Source organism: Xiphophorus hellerii, chromosome 14, assembly GCF_003331165.1.
Source record: "Xiphophorus hellerii strain 12219 chromosome 14, Xiphophorus_hellerii-4.1, whole genome shotgun sequence".
In the NCBI taxonomy this organism is placed as follows: domain Eukaryota; kingdom Metazoa; phylum Chordata; class Actinopteri; order Cyprinodontiformes; family Poeciliidae; genus Xiphophorus; species Xiphophorus hellerii.
Window position 1 is genome coordinate 50,280 of NC_045685.1, and position 21,778 is coordinate 72,057.

General features: G+C 41.5%; 1 protein-coding gene across 1 annotated transcript in view; it reads left to right on the forward strand.

Annotated features, from left to right (window-relative positions):
* The first annotated feature begins 13,149 nt into the window (after positions 1-13,149).
* ank2b (ankyrin 2b, neuronal) overlaps positions 13,150-21,778 on the forward strand; it is a 250,031-nt gene continuing 241,402 nt past the window's right edge. Inside the window, exon 1 of the mRNA XM_032582192.1 lies at positions 13,150-13,400. Within this exon, the coding sequence (XP_032438083.1) occupies positions 13,317-13,400 (84 nt within the window). The 5' untranslated portion in view covers positions 13,150-13,316. The remainder of the gene's footprint in view (positions 13,401-21,778) is intronic.

Here is a 21,778-nt window from a genome sequence, read left to right on the forward strand (position 1 = left end):
ACCATTGAAAGTCTTCACTAGTCACATCTGCAAATTGCTTTATCTGAGGAACTGAAAAAAAACACACTTAATATCTCCACAAATACAATTTGATTATGTTTCTATGCTGAAAAAAGTGTCAAAAAAATATCTAATCCAATTTTTTCAGTTATTCCTCCAGAAACCATTGCATCCTCAGGGAAGTGAAGATACCTTCCTTATAACTGAGTCATCCTTCCAAATACATGGAGAGCTTTAGTTAGCACTGATATTTTGAAATTGTGAAAAAATTGACCCAAAATTACAATATTTGTCACATTTTCAGCAATGTGCACCCTTGTCTCTCATCCCCCTCTCCACATGCCTACCCTGCATTATGACTTCCTTTAAAAAAAAAAAAACTAAAAAAAACAGACTGCCTGCATCCCAATGCTCCTCCTGGCTTTGTGCTCCCAGACATCAGGCAGAGGCATCTCCCCATATGTGATGATAAATAAAGTCTTTCTGTTTTTCCACCAACTGCAATTAGCCTGGAATCTCATGGAGCATACAGGACAAAACCTTCCCAACTTCCATTCATCTATTATCCAAGGGGGGCTGGTGCCTATCTAAAGCGATGATTGGGATAGAGGTCACTCTGGACAGGTCGCCAGGGCAACTCAAGAAACTCATCCTACCATACAAAACTCAAATAGCATTTACTGTGCAACAGTAAAAGACAAATTCAATCATAAATACATTATCATCATGATGATGTGACTAGGGATTCACTGATCCACTTTTTTCACTTCCAATACCAATGCTGATATCAAGCGTTTAGTATCAGCTGATACCAATGTGATACAGAAAAACAGTGCTTTAATGACTTAAAACATTTCTTATATTAAACACAGACAAAAATGTACTGAATTACACATTTATTTAATAACTCTGAACCAACACAGCATGCTTAAAAATACCAACTGTCATATCCACATAGCTGAATCTTGTGAGTGTGTGTCCTACCTTTTCTCCTGCAGGGTGAGGCAGGCAGGTGCAACTCCAGCTGCAGATATTTGAACTAATCTGGAGGTGCCTCTGAATAGGAGCTGGATTCCTGTGGCAGACACCAGATGTTTCTATTGTGGTAACCTGGTTGTTTCTTAGTAGACCTTAGTCATAGTACTGACCTCGGTCCTGGTCTGATCTCTGTCACAGCTGACGCTGGTTCTCCTATTCAGCTTCAACACTGATACCAGCATTCCCTATTCCTTCTGGCTTATCTTGGTCTGCCCTCCTTTGTTCCCTGGCCACCATCCCTGTCTATTCCTCTGCTTCAGATCTCAATCAACTGCTCACCTGCCTGTCCTCTATCCAACAGTCCATCGCTTTCCCCAAAGCCTGAAGAAATCATTCAGAAAACAAATTCTCAATATCGCTCACCTACTCACAGCCGATCTGTGTCAGTGGATGCCTCTATAGCAGGGGTGTCAAACTCCAGCCTGAGGACCTCTGTCCTGCAGTTTTTAGATGTGCCACAGCTACAAAACACTGGAATGAAATGGCTTAATTACCTCCATCTTGTGTAGATAGGTACTCCAGAGCCTTGCTAATGAGCTAATTATTCTATTCAGGTGGTGCAACAGCGGCACATCTAAAATTTGCAGGGCAGTGGCCCTCCAGGACTGGAGTTTGAAACCTGTGCTCTATAGGATCACTCTGTCTCCTTCCTGTCTGCATATTGATCTCTCATCCAGTCCACTTATTAATTACTCACCTTTTTCTCCATCAGTGCAAATGCCTGCCGGTCCTTACCTCTTACCTTCAGTTCTCCTGTGCAGTCCTGGTCATGTTTGGCATAGTCGAACATGACCAGAACACGAACATGACTAGGACTGGTCATGTTCGACATGACACCAATAGCTTCACAGTCTTGGTCAAACATGTAAAACCAACATCTTTAATATGTACAGTCAGTGCAATTAGGAATAGAATAGCCAAAGTGAAAGAAATAATAAAGAAACTGAAACCGACAAAAACAATAGGTTGACTACTTTGGTCAACCATGTAAAAATAAACTATGACAAATCTTCTTTCAAATGGTTCAGAAAGTGCTATTAGAAATTCTAAATATAATGTAAAATCAATATTAAAGCATGATGTTCAGAACACAAAGCATAGAATTAGACTGAATAGATATGACCTTATGGATTGGGCACATTGTCAATATTTCCTGATCTAGAATTCCTTTCAATATCAGGTCCAATACAGATAATAATATTGTATTTGTGGATCTCTAGTTTAGATAACCAAAGGTGCTCAGCAGTCGTCATAAATCAATGATTGTTTCTTTTCTGATGAGAAACTCGTTCATGCATTTATCTTTAGTCACACTGATAACTGCAACAGGGAAAGGGATGAAATGATGAGTATGTGCTCTCTTTCACCCTAAGGACTAAATCTGCCTCTGCTCTGATCTGTTTAGCTCAGTTTTCCCCCTAAATGAAGCCACTAAAATATAGAAAAGACTCCTGAGTCAGTGCTCCTTTGTTTTTTTGTAGTTCTGGTTCTGCTGGAGGTTTCTTCTTGTTGAAATGGATGTTTTCCTCTCCACTGTTGCTACATGCTTGCTCAGTATGAGGGATTGTTGTAAAGTCAATGAGGCAACATATCCACTCTCCATGTGCTCATTCAGGAGGAAGCAATGACTCGATGGATTTCCTTTGACAGAAAACATTTTTAACCAATTTAAGTAATAAATTTAGCTTGAGTGCACAACTAGAATAACAAGGAATGTGTGTAATTGACTTTGAATCTGTCTGTATGAATGGACTGAATTAACTTTTTTGTTATTTAAAATGTCCTTGGATGAAATGTTTTATGAATTGGTGCTGTATAAATAAAGCGCAAAAAATTGAATTGAGCATTCCTATTTTTAGGTTTTACACTTTATTGACTTTATTAAATAGAAGCGAAAAATATTTTGTGTTATGGGATATGGTGGGGAAGTATATTTTAGATATTTTAGTATAACTTTAAGTATGGAACCTGCAAAGACTTAAAAGGTAGACAGAGACATGGGAAAACATCGTTGGATGGATGGATGGATGGATGGATGGATGGATGGATGGATGGATGGATGGATGGATGGATGGATGGATGGACGGATGGATATAGACGGATGGGTGGACATCCACATCCTCGCACAAATTTCTGGATTTTCTTATCCAGAAATTTGTGCGAGGACTAAACTCAGGAAAAATATATATATTGATGCGTTTCCCTTTACATTGTTAGAAAAATCTGGAAAATACTTAAATACAATTCTACATTTTCCACTTTATGTACGAACTGCGAAAATATTTATAAAAACTTTTTACCAGGTTGTGAAACGATGCAAAACCTGAACATTTGGCAGAAGTTCTGTGTTTTTCTCGATAGTTTGTCAGTTTCCTGCTGCAGATTATCCCAGAGTTCCCAGGTAGAAAAAAACCCACAGCCATATCCAGAATCTTTACATCAGCTATCTGTGCAGAAATATTTATTTCGGTGGCATTCTGCTTGTAATGTATCAACAGTTTTAAATTAAACTAACCTTTGTAGCAGCTAGACATAACAAAATCGCTGCTACATGCGCAGATATAAGCTGAGCTCAATCTTTTGCCTTCTGTTGCTTGTTCCAATTCCATAAAAATGATTGAGGCTGTGCCATGAACAATGAACTCTTTCTTTACAGGGGCATTTGAACTGATAGCCATGTAAACAGGAAACTATTGCCACAGCAATAAGAAGCTCATTCAGAGCTAAAAGACTATTAAAAAACATATTTTTCTCAAGATCTGCACACAAAAATAATGCCAGAGCATTCAGAGCAATAGGAATGAAGATATGTATACCTTGCTTTTTAGGACACTAAAACTGAAAAATCTTCTTATTTAAAAAAATGCTGTGAATACTTATTTTTGTGTACAAAGTCATAAAAACAGAGACAACACAAACTGTTGTTCAGGGTTTGGGAACTTGAGGTCACTTTCTAAACATCAGCAGAAACCATCACTGGAAAGGACGGTCATTAAATTTTAACAAGAGCTGAATGTTTGTGCAAAGAATGCAATTGTTTCTAATGAGACGCAGAGACAAACAAACTACACACACTTCTGTGTAACTTATGCCAAGCTAAGGTAAGGTAATTCTATTTCTATAGCACATTTTCAGCAACAAGGCAATTCAAAGTGCCAAACACACAACCAACAGCATACACAATCCTCAATTAGCCAAATCCCATTTCCACCATTTAAAGCACAATGGGCATGAACATATTTAATGTGATTTAATTCATTCTCATGTAATTCATTCCACAGCTGGGTTATTGATGACCCAATGACAATACTGGGTTAGAGCTCCCTTTTCCTTCTACAAATAAAAAAATCTTATAAAGTCATTCATGATCAGAGATTAATATAATCCAGGTAGAATAATCCACTCCAGTTTGAACTGAATTGATTTTACTTGAATGGGAGAAAACATATTAATGGACATACAATATTGCCTTAGATACACTGGATTTAGCAAGATGCTTTTTTCCATTCGTAGTCCTATGAAGCAAACAAAAACATACAAAAATAATGTTAATATGATAGAAAAAGACAGTAAAAATAAATGAAAACTATATCGGGTCAGGTAAACCTACGTATGTCAAAGTGCTAGTTTTTTTAAATGTTTACAAAATTATATCTGTTGTTGTAGCATGTCTTTGTTTTGAGGTTACTAACTAGCATGAACCACACATCAGAAAAATGGAGAGAGGTTTGGAATTTTTCTAAAACCTCCCTTTAATGGTGGGTCTGTGCCTTTAATAAGAACGCTCCACTACTCCCACACCAGATGGAGTGCCTCTAGCTAACTACTCCAGACAGAACAAAAAGGATTGGCAAAATTGAGGATATTTAAGTTTTGCCATTCCCATCGACCTTTTTTAATGCAATGCTCCAAAACATACATAAAAATACTTAGATGGAAACGTGGTTAGTGTGTAGGTCATTGAAGGGATCTGACTAAAACATAACTATTTCTACAACCGTCACATTGCTCCCTGAGGCAGCGATACCCTGGGCAAAGAGCCGTATCAAAAATCATTACTTCATTCAACATAGAAAAAATCTGATTTTAAACTCTGGTACCTGCGTTCTTGTTCATAAAGTCCATGTGTCATGTATGTTGCAGGAATTAGAGTAGGATCAACATGCAGACAGGAGAATAGAATGTTCATATGAGCCATGGTTTAATGAAATAAGTCCATAACACTTACAAAACCTGAAACCCCAGCATATGAACCGGGGCGAACTGCTGTAAGGTGCAACAGAGTAAGGGGGCAAACAGAAGGAACCAGTGGTGAGTAACGAGTCCAGGAAGTAGATATACAGATGACAGAGTGGCGATGAGAAAGGAACTTATAAGGGGAACTGACTGCAGCTGAGAAGGGAGCAGTGAGGCTTGATGAGGTAAATGACTAGCAACTGGGGAAGGGAAGTAAATGAAAAAGTGATCAAGGCAAAACCAAAGAGTAAACCAGAAGGGAGAGAACCTAAATAACAGAAATAATTACAAAATCTAATAAAATAAATCCAAGACCTAAAAAGATAGACTAAACTAACAGAACAAGCTAGAATGAGACGATAAAATAAGTGAAAAACAAATCCAGAAATAAAGTATGATCAAACTGAAAGACTAAAATAGCATGGGGCAAATAATGAAAAGAAAAAAAGAAAAAACCAAAGTAGAAGTACACTACTGGAAGAGATATGACAGGATGCATCCCAGCAGGTTTCGTCATAATCATCCAAAGCTTGACTTTCATGCCTACAGCAATCTTTGTCATCAGCGTGTAAATGTGTGCATGAATGGAAATCACTGATTTTATGTAAAGTGTCTTTGAGGGTTCTAATGAAGTGCTATATAAGTGTGATGTCATTTCATTACAGCCATCTTTATGTGTCAGATCGAGGGATCTGCTCAAAACAATGCTGAATCACCTTTAACATTTCTACTCTATGTATCTGAGCACACAGTTTCCATGCTGTGTCAGGGTCAGACGTTCAATCTGCTTCACTGTCCGGGGTCATCAGAGTCCTCTGTAACTCCCCAGGGATTATGCCTAGCTTGTTCTCTCACTACTCTACATTTCAGCATAATAATGTATTAAAATCCAAAGAGATGATAAACTGTGTGCAACAAATTCACATCCACCATGTTGTGTGGTTTTCTTCAGATTTCTGTTCCATTCCCTCAGAGAGAGTTCTCTTCATTCTTTGTTAAAGAGCCACAAATACATCCCTTAAAATCTAGATGCTAAATCACTTCGATTGCACTGGGAAGTCTTTCATTCTTGTGACTCTGGGTCGTGTGTATGTGTGTGGAATGTGGGAGCACTCTTGCGGTGAATTTTTTGTGTGCAGTACAGACTTTCTGCTTCTGAGCTGCAGATTCTGATGGAAGTGCTGTCAGGTCAGGTCATTGTCACTGAGGTCTGGGTGAGTGTGTTTTCACTGTTGGTCTGGAAAATGCTTTGAAAAGAGGTTTTCTCCTCAGTGAGTCATATAAAGTGAAGAATTTTAATGTCTTTTTTGTATGTTAAGTCATTAGAAGCAGAACAGAGCGTCTCCTTGTTCAATCTGCAGCTCAAGGAACTCCTTTCAGATGATGTGCATGCATGTGGAAAACACTTTCCAGCATTTACACCAAAACAAGGTTAGGATGTCAGTTTACAGTCGTTAAAAAAACTGCACACCCTACCAATGTCAGGATTGGGTTTTCTGTGTTTATTTTGAGTTTCTGTGTTGTCCTGTCTACCCGTTGATTGTTCCCAGGTGTGTCTCGTTCTGTGATTACCCTTTGTGTATTTAATACCACCTGTGTGTCTTTGTCGGGTCCTTGTCGTTCCAGTCTGTTGGTTCTGTTGTGTCGCTTTTGATGTTACCAGTCGCTACCAGATTTGAGTCTTAGCTTTCTGCTCATCTGTGCTGCCTGGACTTTTGGATTATTTGTGCCTTTTTCACCATTAAATATTAGTTCATCATTCCAACCTGGGTCCTCCACGTTTTCCTCACCACCCTACAACCGCACTTCATGACAACCAGAGCTTGTGATTTTTTATAACAGATTTGGACATATGGATTTTATATACAAATCCTGAAAAAAAAATCAAGTAATATTAATAAACTTTAAAAACTCAAGAAAAAGCCTATTTCAAACCAATTTAAAAGCAAACATTTTTGGTCATGAATAAATAAGTAGACCTTTTATTACAACTTGAAACTCATTCCCAAATCAAGTTCTTTTGCTGATAAACTGTCTAAATAAGTTATTTAGGGTTCTACCTATATGTTCCAATGCTAATTTTGTGCATTTCTTTTAGTTCGGCATGAATTGGCCTAAACTCGTCTCACTACTGGCCTCTTCAGTCAAATGGTTTATTTTCCTACTGGTTGCAGCATTATGGTTTGATACATCTTTGTCATTATGGCTATAAAAGATCACTTTATACCTTAAAATGGCAGGAATTTTACACAGCTATATCACATAAGCTGAACATGATGAGAACATTATTATTGAACATGTTGAAAATTTCTTCTGTTTAAACTTCAGCTAAAACAAGTATGCGGGGATTGATGCTCCAACACCTGAGTAAGATGCAGACATCTCCTCTGATGGCTGATGGACGAGCATTAGTGCCATGGCTGAATTATGAATATAGCTCATTAACTGTTTACATTCATCACTACCAAGATTTTTAATAGGTAATTAAAAACTGATTTTTATGACTTATTGCATGAACAAGCTTATTCATGTGTTATTTCAATGTGATATCTTATTTAATGGAAACACTGCAATTGCAAAATTGTGTTTTTTGACACTGATGGAATGTAGCTAAACATTAGTGCATATTTGTAATGGAAACACAGGTATTGAGTTTGGTGCTCCTGCCTGTTGAAGTGAGGGTGTGGTCTTCTGGATGAATATTTTTGCAGCTTATGGGTCTTGTAAGGAATTAAGAGGCCTCAAAGGAATTTGAAAATTCTTTATCTTAAACAGTCTGTGAGTGGAGGACCACTGTCTGGTGGTCTCATGGTCCCAGTAAGTTCACACCTAGAGCTATAAGATGCTTAATGATCCATCCATCCATCCATCCATCCATCCATCTTCTTCTGCTTATCCGGGGTCGGGTCACGGGGGTAGCAGCTTCAGAAGGGAGGCCCAGACTTCCCTCTCCCTGGCCACTTCTTCTAGCTCTTCTGGGGGAATCCCGAGGCGTTGCCAGGCCAGCCGAGAGACATAGTCCCTCCAGCGTGTCCTGGGTCTTCCCCGTGGCCTCCTCCTGGTGGGACGTGCCCGGAACACCTCACCAGGGAGGCGTCCAGGAGGCATCCTGACCAGATGCCCGAGCCATCTCAACTGGCTCCTCTCGATGTGAAGGAGCAGCGGTTCTACTCTGAGTCCCTCCCGGATGACTGAGCTTCTCACCCTATCTCTAAGGGAGAGCCCAGCCACCCTACGGAGAAAACCCATTTCGGCCGCTTGTATCCGCGATCTCGTTCTTTCGGTCATGACCCAAAGCTCATGACCATAGATGAGGGTGGGAACGTAGATCGACCGGTAAATTGAGAGCTTCGCTTTTTGGCTCAGCTCTCTCTTCACCACGACGGACCGATACAGCGCCCGCTTGACGGCAGACGCTGCGCCAATCCGCCTGTTGATCTCCCGCTCCCTTCTTCCCCCATTCGTGAAAAAGATCCCGAGATACTTGAACTCCTCCACTTGGGGCAGGACACCCCCCTGACCTGGAGAAGGCACTCTACCCTTTTCCAGCTCAAGACCATGGCCTCGGATTTGGAGGCACTGATCCCCATCCCGGCCGCTTCACACTCGGCTGCGAACCGCTCCAGCGAGAGCTGCAGATCACGACTGGATTAAGCCAAAAGGACCACATCATCTGCAAAAAGCAGAAATGAGATCCTAAGGCCACCAAATCGGATCCCCTCAACACCTTGGCTGTTCCTAGAAATTCTGTCCATGAAAGTGATGAACAGAATCGGTGACAAAGGGCAGCCCTGGTGGAGTCCAACTCTCACTGGAAACGAGCCCGACTTACTGCCGGCAATGCGGACCAGACTCTGACACCGGTCATACAGGGACCTGACAGCCCGTATCAAAGGGCCCGGTACCCCATACTCCCGGAGAACCCCCCACAGGGCTCCCCGAGGGACATGGTCGAATGCCTTCTCCAAGTCCACAAAACACATGTAGACTGGCTGGGCGAACTCCCATGCACCCTCCAGGACCCTGCCGAGGGTGTAGAGCTGGTCCAGTGTTCCACGACCAGGACGAAAACCTCACTGCTCTTCCTGAATCCGAGGTTCGACTATCCGATGGACCCTCCTCTCCAGGACCCCTGAATAGACCTTGCCAGGGAGGCTTAAGAGTGTGGCCCCTCTATAATTAGAGCACACCCTCCGGTCCCCCTTTTTGAACAGGGGGACCACCACCCCAGTCTGCCAATCCAGGGGAACTGCCCCCGATGTCCATGCAATATTGCAGAGTCGCGTCAGCCAACACAACCCTACAACATCCAGAGCCTTAAGGAACTCCGGGCGGATCTCATCCACCCCCGGAGCCTTGCCACCGAGGAGCTTCTCAACCACCTTGGCGACCTCGTCCCCAGAGATTGGAGAGCCCAACCCAGAGTACCCAGGCTCAGCTTCTTCAATGGAAGGCATGTTGGTGGGATTGAGGAGGTCTTCGAAGTACTCTGCCCACCGGCCCACAACGTCCCGAGTAGAGGTCAGCAGCACACCATCCCCACTATAAACAGTGATGGTGCCATACTGCTTCCCCCCCTGAGACGCCGGATGGTGGACCAGAATCGCCTCGAAGCCGTACGGAAGTCTTTCTCCATGGCCTATCCAAACTCCTCCCATGCCCGAGTTTTTGCCTCAGCAACCACCCGAGCAGCATGCCGCTTCGCCTGCCGGTACACATCAGCTGCTTCCGGAGTCCCACATGCCAAAAAGGCCCGGTAGGACTCCTTCTTCAGCCTGACAGCATCCCTCACCGAAGGTGTCCACCAACGGGTTCGAGGGTTGCCGCCGCGACAGGCACCGACAACCTTGCGGCCACAGCTCCGATCGGCCGCCTCGACAATGGAGGCACCGAACACGGTCCACTCAGACTCCATGTCCCCCACCTCCCCCGGGACGTGCTCGAAGTTTTGCCGGAGATGGGAGTTAAAGCTCCGTCTCACAGGGGATTCCGCCAGACATTCCCAGCAGACCCTCACAACACGTTTGGGCCTGCCAGGCCTGACCGGCTTCCTCCCCCACCACCGGAGCCAACTCACCACCAGGTAGTGGTCAGTGGACAGCTCCGCACCTCTCTTCACCTGAGTGTCCAAGACATACGGCCGCAGATCCGATGAAACAATGACAAAGTCGATCATCGAGTTGATCACTGCGGCCTAGGGTGTCCTGGTGCCAAGTGCACATATGGACACCCTTATGCTTGAACATGGTGTTCGTTATGGACAATCCATGACGAGCACAGAAGTCCAACAACAGAACACCGCTCGAGTTCAGATCGGGGGGGCCGTTCCTCCCAACCACGCCCCTCCAGGTCTCACTGTCATTGCCCACGTGAGCGTTGAAGTCCCCCAGCAGAACAAGGGAGTCCCCAGGAGGAGCACTCTCCAGTACCCCCTCTAAGGACTCCAAAAAGGGTGGGTAATCTGAACTGTCGTTCGGCCCGTAAGCACAAACTACAGTCCGGACCCGTCCCCCCACCCATAGGCGGAGGGAGGCTACCCTTTCGTTCACCGGAGTAAACCCCAACGTACAGGCGCCGAGATGGGGAGCAACAAGTATACCCACTCCTGCCCGACGCCTCTCACCTTGGGCAACTCCAGAGTGGAAGTATGTCCAGCCCCTCTCAAGGAGGCTGGTTCCAGAACCAGAGCCATGCGTCGAGGTGAGACCGACTATTTCTAGCCAGAACCTCTCGACCTCACACACTAGCTCCGGCTCCTTCCCCACCAGAGAGGTGACATTCCATGTCCCAACAGCCAGCTTCTGCAACCGAGGATCGGATCGCCAGGGTCCCCTCCCTCTGCCGCCACCCATCACACAATGCACCCGATCCCTTTGGCCCCTCTCACGGGTGGTGGGCCCATGGGAGGGGGGACCCCTGTTTCCTCTTCGGCCTGAGCCCGGCCAGGCTCCATGGGTAAAAGCCCGGCCACCAGGCGCTCGCCATCGTGCCCCCCCTCAAGGCCTGGCTCCAGAGTGGGGCCCCGGTGACCCGCGTCCGGGCGAGGGAACGCCAAGTCCAATGTTTTTGTTCATCATTGGGGTCTTCGGGCTGCGCTTTGTCTGGTCCCTTACCTAGGACCTGTCTGCCTTGGGTGACCCTACCAGGGGCATGAAGCCCCAGACAGCATAGCTCCTAGGATCATTGGGGCACTCAAACCCCTCCACCACGATAAGGTGGCAGGCCAAGGAGAGGGATGCTTAATGAAGTCTCCAAAAATCCTAAAATGGGACCAACTCCAGGACTTCTGGAATAATTTTATTTGGACAACTAAAACTGTTATTGTTTCACCAGAACAGAGGACATGTTGGGCATAAACCTACAACAGAATTTCAGGACAAACCACACATACTAATTGTAAAAGCATTAGTCTAGCCATTGGCTTCCTATGCAATTCTGTTTCATTCTCATCTACAGTTGAATTTCAGTTGGGCTAATCAGCAAACATAAGTAGAATTTGTGAATGATTATGCTACTTTTTTGCATTAATTTAGAGTTATAGTCTGCCCAGATAGGGTTTGGCAATGGCTGGGAAGGAAGAGAGCAAAGCCATTCAGTCAGTATTGGGCACGCTTCCAAATACCGAGATATTAAAGTTGGAACAAGAGGAACATTTAGGACATTGTATTGCTGGTGGAGATGTTATGGCCCATGGAGAGGCTTACAGCGGACACCATTTCCTGTAAGTTTCATCAAGCTGGCCCCTTCTGAAAGGTGTGATGCCACATGCAAATGGTCAGATATACATAAGACTGCTCATTGCAGTAATCATATACATGTGATTGGTGGCCTTTACCCACCTTAGTGAAACACAAATAAGGCTGAGACTGCTTGTGAACTCCTTCATGTATCTGATAGAACTAAGATGAACCCATCTGAGTCTGTCACTCTGTGCTGTAACTCCGTATTGCATCTTAATTCAATGTATGTGCACCCCGTTTTCTGTTAAAACAATATTCAATTCTTCCTAAATAATAATAAAACAAAAATATTCACACCTGTCTTGCACACCTCATTTTATAAATTTTTTACATGTTTTTTCATGTTAATGTGTATTTTTGTTTATATTTTAGTCAAATATACAAAAATATACAAAAAACAACTAATTGGAAATATCATGACCTCCTCGCAGTGCCTCGGTGACCCCTATATGGGTCATAACAGTCATGCTGAAGACTTCTAAAATAAACAATTAGAGTTTGCTGTTGTTTCATGTTAAAGTGGCTCCAAACTACAGTATATCTCTTTGCTATAACCCCTTATAGTCCATACATACATAGTCTTGTACATCTGTAAATAAATATTTATATCTCGTAGAGCACTTCTGGATAGATGCAAACTACATCTCGTTGCTTGTACTTGTGACAGTGCAATGACAATAAAGTTGAATTCTATTCTGTTCTATTCTAAACTTCATTTGAGGCACCATTTCTCTGTATCAATTTTAAATGACCTAATATTTGATGATGCAACTCAGTGAAATTCTTGGGACCCTGAATGCTTTTTTGTGCTTTCATTCCTTCACTGGAAATGTCTTCTCATATTTATTTATTTTACATTTTACACATTAATCATCAATTATGCTGTTGTCCTATTTGGATCATTAAATAGTTGCTTGAATGAAAACAGAAAGAGGAGCTCATACTGTGTGCACACACACATACGAACGCATACACAAACACACTTGCATGCGACTACCACTTGTGTTTGTGTGTACACACACAAACACAAGTATCTTGGTGGGGTTTGCAGATAAACAGTGGTGGCAGCTGCTACCATGGCAACACCATTGTGCTCCCTCCCCCTTCCCCCTCTCCCCGACCAATCCTCCCCCCACCCTCGTTCTGGCTGGGTCGGTGCTTGGCTCAGCCGTAGAGGGAGGACTGAAGACGAGAGACAGGCACTTCTTTTCACACAGAGGGGTGGACAGGAAGAGAAGAGGGACTAAAATCTAGTGCAGTGAACTGGAGTGAGTTGGTTGTTTTTGGTGCTGGGGGGACAGGATGAGTGAGGACAACCACTCCTACAGGCTGGACCCCAGCGATCGCATCAATGGGCTGGGGCAGAGGAGAAAGAGACCCAAGAAGGTAAGTGGATGGATGGAATTCCACATGGTGCTGGGTGTGGGGTGGAGAGGTGGAGCAGATTATGGGGTTTATTGTGCTGTTTTTGATATCCTTCCTTGATGGCTCCTGTCTCCATCTTTGGACAACATGAAGATTTTTTCAATCAAGCTAGCTGGACCTGCTGAGGCCAGCTGGACCTCCTCTCTTCCCTGTGTTGTTGTCGTGTACTCCTCCATGTAGTAGTAGGAGGAGGGAAAGGAGGAGGCTCCTCTCATACACTGACAGGGTGGGTCCCTGCTCTGCTCCTCTGTCGCTCTTTGTGTGCCTCTGTTGTTAACTTTGATCAGCCTCCTCACAGAGTGTTGATGATGATGATTTATTTCAGACATTTCACCAACAAAACATAATAATAATAAAGACATTCATGTTTCTAAGTGTAAATACAATACCTTACTAGTAAATACACCACTTATTTGGTGACTGTGAGTCTGAAAAGGAGTATGAAGTTTAACTTGTATAATCATACCCCTTTTCCATACATTAAATCATAGCATAAATAGTCTTCCTGTTTCCAATATCCTTTTCAAAAATAAAACAATAATAATAATAGTAATAATAATAGTATACTGCCAGCACCTACCTGATTTCTGCAGCACCTAAGACATGCAGCCTTCTGCCAACCTCCAGTGGGACACATTTTTATGATTAGTAAGGCATGTTAGAAATTTTTAATTCAAAAATACTTTATTAATCCCAAAGGGAAACTAAAACTAAGAGTTATTGAAGATGGTGATGGCTGGTGGCAGGAAAGATCTTCTGCAGCAGTCTGTACTGCACTGAATCTGAAGAAGCCTCTGACTGAAGATGGTTTGCCTTCCCAAGACAGTCTTGTGAAGAGGATGGTCAGGGTTGCCCGTAAATTTCTTGATCCTATGAAGAATCCTTCTTTGCATTGTCATCTCCAGAGGCTAACCAGTCGTCCCCAGAACAGAACCAGCCTTCCTTAGATCCCTAATGAGCCTTTTTAGGTCCTTGGTTCTGATGCTGCTGCCCCAACAGATGACAGCAGAAGAGATGAAGCTCTCAACAATTGACTTGTACAAGATCTGTAGCATTTTGCTGCAAACCTTGAAGGATCTTAGCTTCCTCAAGAAGTCCAGTCTGCTCTGTTCCTTCTTATAGATTCTTTACTGTTGTGTCTCCAGTCCAGTCTGTTGTCCAGATTAACACTGAGGTATTTATATTTCTCAACCGCCTCCACTTCTTTTCCCAAGATGGAAATTGAGTTTGATCTAACCCTGTTCCTCCTGAAATCAACAATTATCTCCTTTGTTTTGTTCACATTTAACATGAGATCATTGTTCCCACACCATGACACAAATCGCTCCACCAGCTCTCTGTATTCAGCCTCTTGTCCATCTCATAAAACCAACAACTGCAGAGTCATCTGAGTATTTGTGTAGATGACATAAGTTTAAACTTGTGCTGGAAGTCTGAAGTGTACAGAGTGAAAAGGAATGGTGAGAGAACAGTTTCTAAATTCTGTAGCATTTTGAAGGAGGTTTTTTATTCATGCATATGACCTCACTCAGGGTATCAAAACATTTGTCTTCATCAAACCCAGTAATCGTATATTACTATATCTGTACATTTTATGCACATTTTTAATCTTTGTGAATAATTTCCCCTCAAAATTGATCTTTTATGTTTTGTTCTATAAAAATAATATAATTTGCTCCCTGAATATTTTTGTATTCTTAGACCATCTCTAAATTAAGTTTGTGTAATTTATATTTCTTCTCAAGTCAGTGGTTTAGATGTATACCCCAGACAACAGCCAGTTTAGCAGTCCAAATGAAATGGCAACTAACATGAAGCAGCTTCACATTAGAAATGTTTTGCTAAAATTATGCAATGTTACTATGTTTATATCAAATTTATTAAAAAAATATTTTTTAATATATTTGTTGAATCTGTCACTGTCATGACAGTTTGAGACAGATCATCTGTGAAAACATCAAGCTCCTGTGCTAACTTGTGCTAAATTGTTTAATGTACTGGGTTACCAGTTATGGGTTGGTATCAAGACTTTTTGTTATAAAGGTTATGCAGCTAGGTTTGTGCAAGTCCCTTACAATTTTTGAACATGCAGTGTGTTTTTGACACACTGCAGTTGCACCAGCTCCAAACAGTGTGAAGCTGTTAGAAGCTTCACACAATATTTCGAAAATATTATTTCAAAATAATATTTTCGAAATATTATGTCAATTTTGAAAATCCCTGCAGGTGTGTTGAAATCGGTGATCTTTGATCATTCATTGTCACACATACTTTGATGATTTTGGCGCTCCCAACAACAAAAAGCGGTCTACAATGTCATGTTGTGTCCAATATGTTTTGGGGGAACATCTCAGCTGCAAGCAACATCTAATTAGTGTTATATTTTGTCTCGTCCTATGGAGAGACTGAGTCAGTGGGTTGAGCAGTCATCTTTAACTTCTGCTTTCTTCTTCCATGTGTTGATGTGCCACTGGGCAAGGTACTGAAGTCTGATCTTGCATGCCTTTCTAATCATATGTATGTAGATGACTTCCAGCTATCTTTTTCTTTTTATCATGGTATGACTGCTGGTGTTGGAACTCACCAGCAGATTAAACTGCATTCAATTGCCATGTGAATTTTAAGAAAAGTTTTGAAATGTCACAAAAAAACATTTTTAAAAAAAGAGAAATGCAAATTAGGTGTGTTTCCGTCTGATAGGTATTTTCTCAACCTACATAAAAATAACCACAGACAACGTTTATTAGTTTTCAACCAGGCTTCTGCAGAAGGAGAAATCACAGAGGACAGCTTCTGCAAGCCATTCACTGCGAGTTCTAAAACCCTCCTGTTAGAGCTTGCCTTTTATTTTCACAGGAGGGAGAGATAAAAGAAATAACATTTCCTTTTTAATACAGCAATACATTGCGTCAACATGATGAAATTGGCCTGGTTGATTCACTCCAACCAGTAGATGATGTTAGAATTATTATGTGTTGTCACTCTTACATTAGTAGTTTCTCATTTATCACTCTTATATTAGTAGTTTACTAGCTTGCTTTTCATTTAAAGGTTTAAGTTTTACTGTGTATGAATCAATGCTATGTTGAAGCGTTTTGACCAACATTTACAGAATGTCTCTGTTGCATGATTATCTCTAACAAACAGAATGTTACCCTCGCCCTTGTGAGAAATCGCTCTCATGAGAAAGTAGTGGATGACCTGTGTGCAGAGACAAGACTAGAGGTTACAGACTAGCATTGATGACATTGCTCTGAAAAAAGGAGAGAGAGTCTTGTGCTCTGAGCTGGAGTTTAGACTGCAAAATTCCTGGTAAGGCACAGACTCACCAGTGGGAGGGAATGATCCATCACCCCATCCCAGCCTGGAGTGCCTCTCAACAGTCACTCCAGTGGCACTGTTTATGCCTTCAACTTAGTGTAAAACCGTTTTAGCACAGTTTAGGAAGTTGTTTTGAATTTTGCCGTTTTTTAACATGATACTTCAAAATGAGCATAAACAACTTTGATTTCAGAAAGTCAGTAGCTATGTTTCTATCATGAAATGGATGATTGAATCAAACTCTCATTGTGACTCCTGACAACACCGGTTATAAAGTTGTTAGCTGTTTTGATTCCTTCATTTCTAAGGCGCGATCTAATCAGAGAACTCTTGGTGGGTTTTTTTATTAATTGTTCTAAAAATTATTTTGTTTCTAAAAGTGTAGAGATTAAAAACGAAGTTTGCATGCACCTAATAGAGACTTATTAGACACCTAAATTAGCTAATTTATCCTGACAAAGTTGCTGGAGCTCAGAGACAGTTCTGTGTTGTGACAAATCAGAAGAAGAAGAAGAAACAGTCAGTTTACTCTGAATATCTTTTAGCATGACTCTTAGATTGAGGGAAAGCAAGGCCTCTGGCTGAGACAGGTAAGCAAGACAGTAATGCTGAAACTACAAATTAAATTGTTGGTGAAAGCAGAGGCAAAGCATTTGGCAGCAGGGAGCATTCAGGATCAATGAATGAATTATTGATATAGTCCCTTCCCCCATGCTTATATAGGCTCACTGCATCTCACAAACACACCATTATGGTGACCTACACCATTATGGTGTTGTATTAGTTCCTACAGGAACTAATACAACATTCACTTCCCAGCCTGCTTTACGTTGGGACACTAAGTGTGCTCAGGTTTCTGTTATCAGAAAGCAGGAAGTTGCAGGTTAATACAGTGTTTTCTTCCTGACAGCTCAGTAATCTTCAGCTGCTTCAGTTAAAACCCATTTCCCTCTACTGATGATCCAAAAGATGTTTATAACACAACCCGCAGTATCTCTGCTCCCTTGCTGGACAAGGGACACGGAGAAGTCAGGAGAGATCTTTAATTTTTCTGATGAGAACAGGGGAGTTTTATCATGACCATGATCTGTCCAGGTAGGTTCAGACCATCTGAAAAACACAGGTCAGTGCTGTTTTTCATCAGAAATGGGATTGTGATACTTGTCAGGGTGATATTTATCTGTAATCTAGCAGTATCCGTTTCAAAACCTGTACAGTCATAATCCATCACATATGACCTCTGGGACTGATGCTTCTCTTTTTTCTAATTGGGGTTGAAAAGCAGCTCCTAGAAAAATTTATCAACCTTTTAAACTAGTGTGTAAAGGGTTGTATAATCCCAGGAAGTTTTGCAGGTGTGGGAATAAAACAGCAAGATTGTTTTGAGTGACAAACTTTTTTTCTTGAGAACATCTAAAATATTCAAAAGAAATTGCAGTTTCAGCAGCTGATATACTTTGGCAAAATTCATCTTGACATGCTATTGGTGGCACTTGCAAAGCAACCAATCCAGGAGTGCCATTTATTTTCCTTGGTGCTGACAGGATGTGCCACCAAGAGCAGAAATAAGGATGACCATGGATGTTGGCTACTGTTGTAGCGCCAAGACAGTTTCCACTGAATATATTAATGCATCTTAAGCTACAGTAAATTTGGTGTTTAAAGTATTAAGGTAGGCAGTTATAAGCGTTTTTATTTGGAATCTCAAGTATTTTGGGATTTTAGCTATTTGCAGGTGATTGTAATTCCTAACCTACGCCAATACAGAGGCTATATTATTTACATTTTTTATGTTGCCTTTAGGTCTTATTAAAGATTGACATCAGGAACAGATGTTGCTACTCAAGTGTGTGAGAGAGATTACTGTAAATCAGAGTTTTACTGATTAAAAACAGACAAAATGATTGAGGAAGTCACATTTAAATTGGCTTTAGCCTTTCATGTTAGCAATTAGCATTATTAGTGTTGCATTACAAACTTAAGACAAGAGGTTCTGTTTTCTCAAGGAAATATAGAGCCTTACTTTAAAGAATAAGAAAACAACTTTGCTCCTTCATGTTATATGCTAAGGTCAGCTCCTCATCCCTCTTTCACTAGTTTGACAAAATGTTCCCAAAATCGATAGAAATATTTGGTAGACATGCCTTTTCCGTTTACAAAAAAGCTAGGTACGAAATGGCCAAAACTGCAGACGTATGAAATAAAAACAGAATAAACTTGCTTCCTATGAAATGTTTAATTATACCTTTTTTATGGCAGCTTCTCACAGTTTTGGTGCTTCCCCTTACTTGACTTTTAAACATCCCACTAATAATAAAAATTATCTCTGCTCAGTCTCCTTGCTGAAATAGCTTCCACACTTCAGTGTGTTGTTAGCGTGACATTTAGTATGGTGAATTCAGTGACTAGAAGAGGACTTTTGGTTTTTCTGGCCAGCTGGTCCCCAGTAAGGCTCAGTCAAGTCAAAAAATGTGTTTTTCTTTAAAAGATGGGACAAATACTTACAATCCCAGCATAATCTTCTTTTCCAGCTGAGTTCTCTCTAACTCAGATGTGGGGCTATAAGTGGTATTTGTGGATCATAAACAATCAATTGGGAGATTACCGTATTTTCCGCACTATAAGGCACACCTAAAAACCTTCAATTTTCTCAAAAGCCGACAGTGCGCCTTATAATCCGGTGCGCCTTATATATGGACCAATATTGAGCCACAACAGGTCTCGCAACTACGGTAAGCAGCCGCCGACTTCATTTTCCCCCGTAGAAGAAGAAGAGCGCGGTGCATGCTGGGATATATGACTGCGCGAAGTGTGCCGTTTCATTTCCATTTGTGTGTTTGTGTAAAGACCCCAAAATGGCTCCTATTAAGAGACACGCTTACGACACAAAGTTTAAGCTCAAGGCGATCAGTCACGCAGTAGAACACGGGAATAGAGCAGCAGCAAGAGAATTTAACATGAACGAATCAATGATGCGGAAGTGGAGGAAGCAACAGCTGTTTATTCATTTTGGGAATGAACGGAGTTGTCAGAATGCTGGTTTGTAATCTATTAATAAAGTTTGACTGACCTGACTGTTTTGTTGACATTCCCTTTAGCGCAGCTCCATCTAATGGATGCATAACGTAACCCCAGCCTCTACTGTAGCATCTATTCTATGCGCCTTATAATGCGGTGCGCCTTATATATGAAAAAAGTTTTAAAATAGGCCATTCATTGAAGGTGCACCTTATAATGCGGTGCGCCTTATAGTGCAGAAAATACGGTAAGTTGAATATCCTTTCCCTCTTCTACAGACTGGCCTCCCATAATAATAGACAAAGATTCTAATTAGTCTTTTTCATCCAAGATCACAGTAAATGTCATGATTATTTCTTTTTACCTGTTAGTGACATTTTAATGTTTCAAGCCCCTTCTCCATGGGAGTGGCTTTAACTGGTTCTTCCCCAGTCAGCCCCGGTCAGATTGGTCTCCATTTACAGATTGTGTGTGGTTCCTCTCTATTTTTTGGTGCTGCATCGAGAGAAGGGGACACAAGCCGGTACTGAGCACAACCATTTTATTGTGAGGGTTAGGGTAAGGGTTAGGCATTTTACACAAGATATTTTTCAGGTCTCTTATCTTGACACAACTGCGGAAACATCTGCACATTGTCTAGAAACTTCTTTAATGGAAAAAAAACATATCTTGCAGAAGTACAAAAACACAGCGGCTATTATACTAAAATAAATGGACAAAAAGTATCAGCATTTCTATCAACTGGTCTCACTGTACACAAAGATATGTATTCCAATTATATTTTTCACTATAAAGATTCAATTTCTACAGCTGAATCAAGAGATTATTCCACTTTAATCAGTTCTAATGAGGGTAACTCCAAAGCCATATTTTCTGTACTTGCAAACATTACCAAACCACTAGATTCTCTTCAACCTGTATTCCTCGGATTTTTGTAACACTCTAGTATAATTTTTTTCTTCTAAGATAGTACATATCCACCAGTAACTTTTACCCACTGTTGCCTTAATTTCACTTCTTCCAGTTCAAGTTGTCCCCTACTAATTCATTTTCGGTCTTCAGCGTCCCCTCAGTTGATAACGTCACCAAATTATTTCAAAAAACAAAATCTTGAACCTGTCATTTAGATTCTCTTCCAACGTTCTTGTTAATGCTTTTCTCCCCTCTCTGTCCCCTGTCATCACTGACATCATACATTCTTCCCTTACTACTGGTGTTGTTCCCCTGGTACTCAAAACAGCTGCCATAACCTCAATACTTAACCCCCTGGCGGTGTCCCATCCATGGGACAAATCTAGTTTGTCTGAATTCTCTGCCTTTTTCGCCACCAGTTAAGGGGTTAAGAAACCTGGTTTAGATCATAATAACCTCAATGTCCTATCTCATATCTACCATTAATTTCAAACATTCTTGAAAAAACACTTGGTGCCCAACTTCATTCTTATATGAATCCAGCAATAATTTATATGAATAATCCCAATTTGGTTTCCGTCCACTCCACAGTACCGAAAAAGCAATTCTTAAAATGACCAATTACCTCCTCCTTGCTGCTGACTCTGGTTTATTATCCATACTACTTCTGTTTGATCTAACTGTGGCTTTTGATACAATTTCATATAACATCCTCCTTGACATCTCTTGGTATTGTAAATACACTTGTGAACTGGTTTCATTCATACCTCTCAGTCGGGAATCAGTTTGTTCAGTTAAAATCATTTACCTCTCATCCTGTTCCCGCTCCCTGGGGCTCTGTCCCGGGACCCTTCCTGTTTATCATTAACCTTCTACCCCTTGGTTATATTTTTCGCAAACATAATATTCAGTTTCACTGCTACGCGGATGACATCCAGCTCTATTTCTCAACCAAACCTAATTCTATGCTTCTCTTTCATCCCTCACCGATTGTCTTCTTGAAATAAAACACTGGCTCACCCTTAACCTTCTTAAATTAAACTGAAATAAAACTGAACTTCTCTTAATTGGTACTAAATCAATCCTAA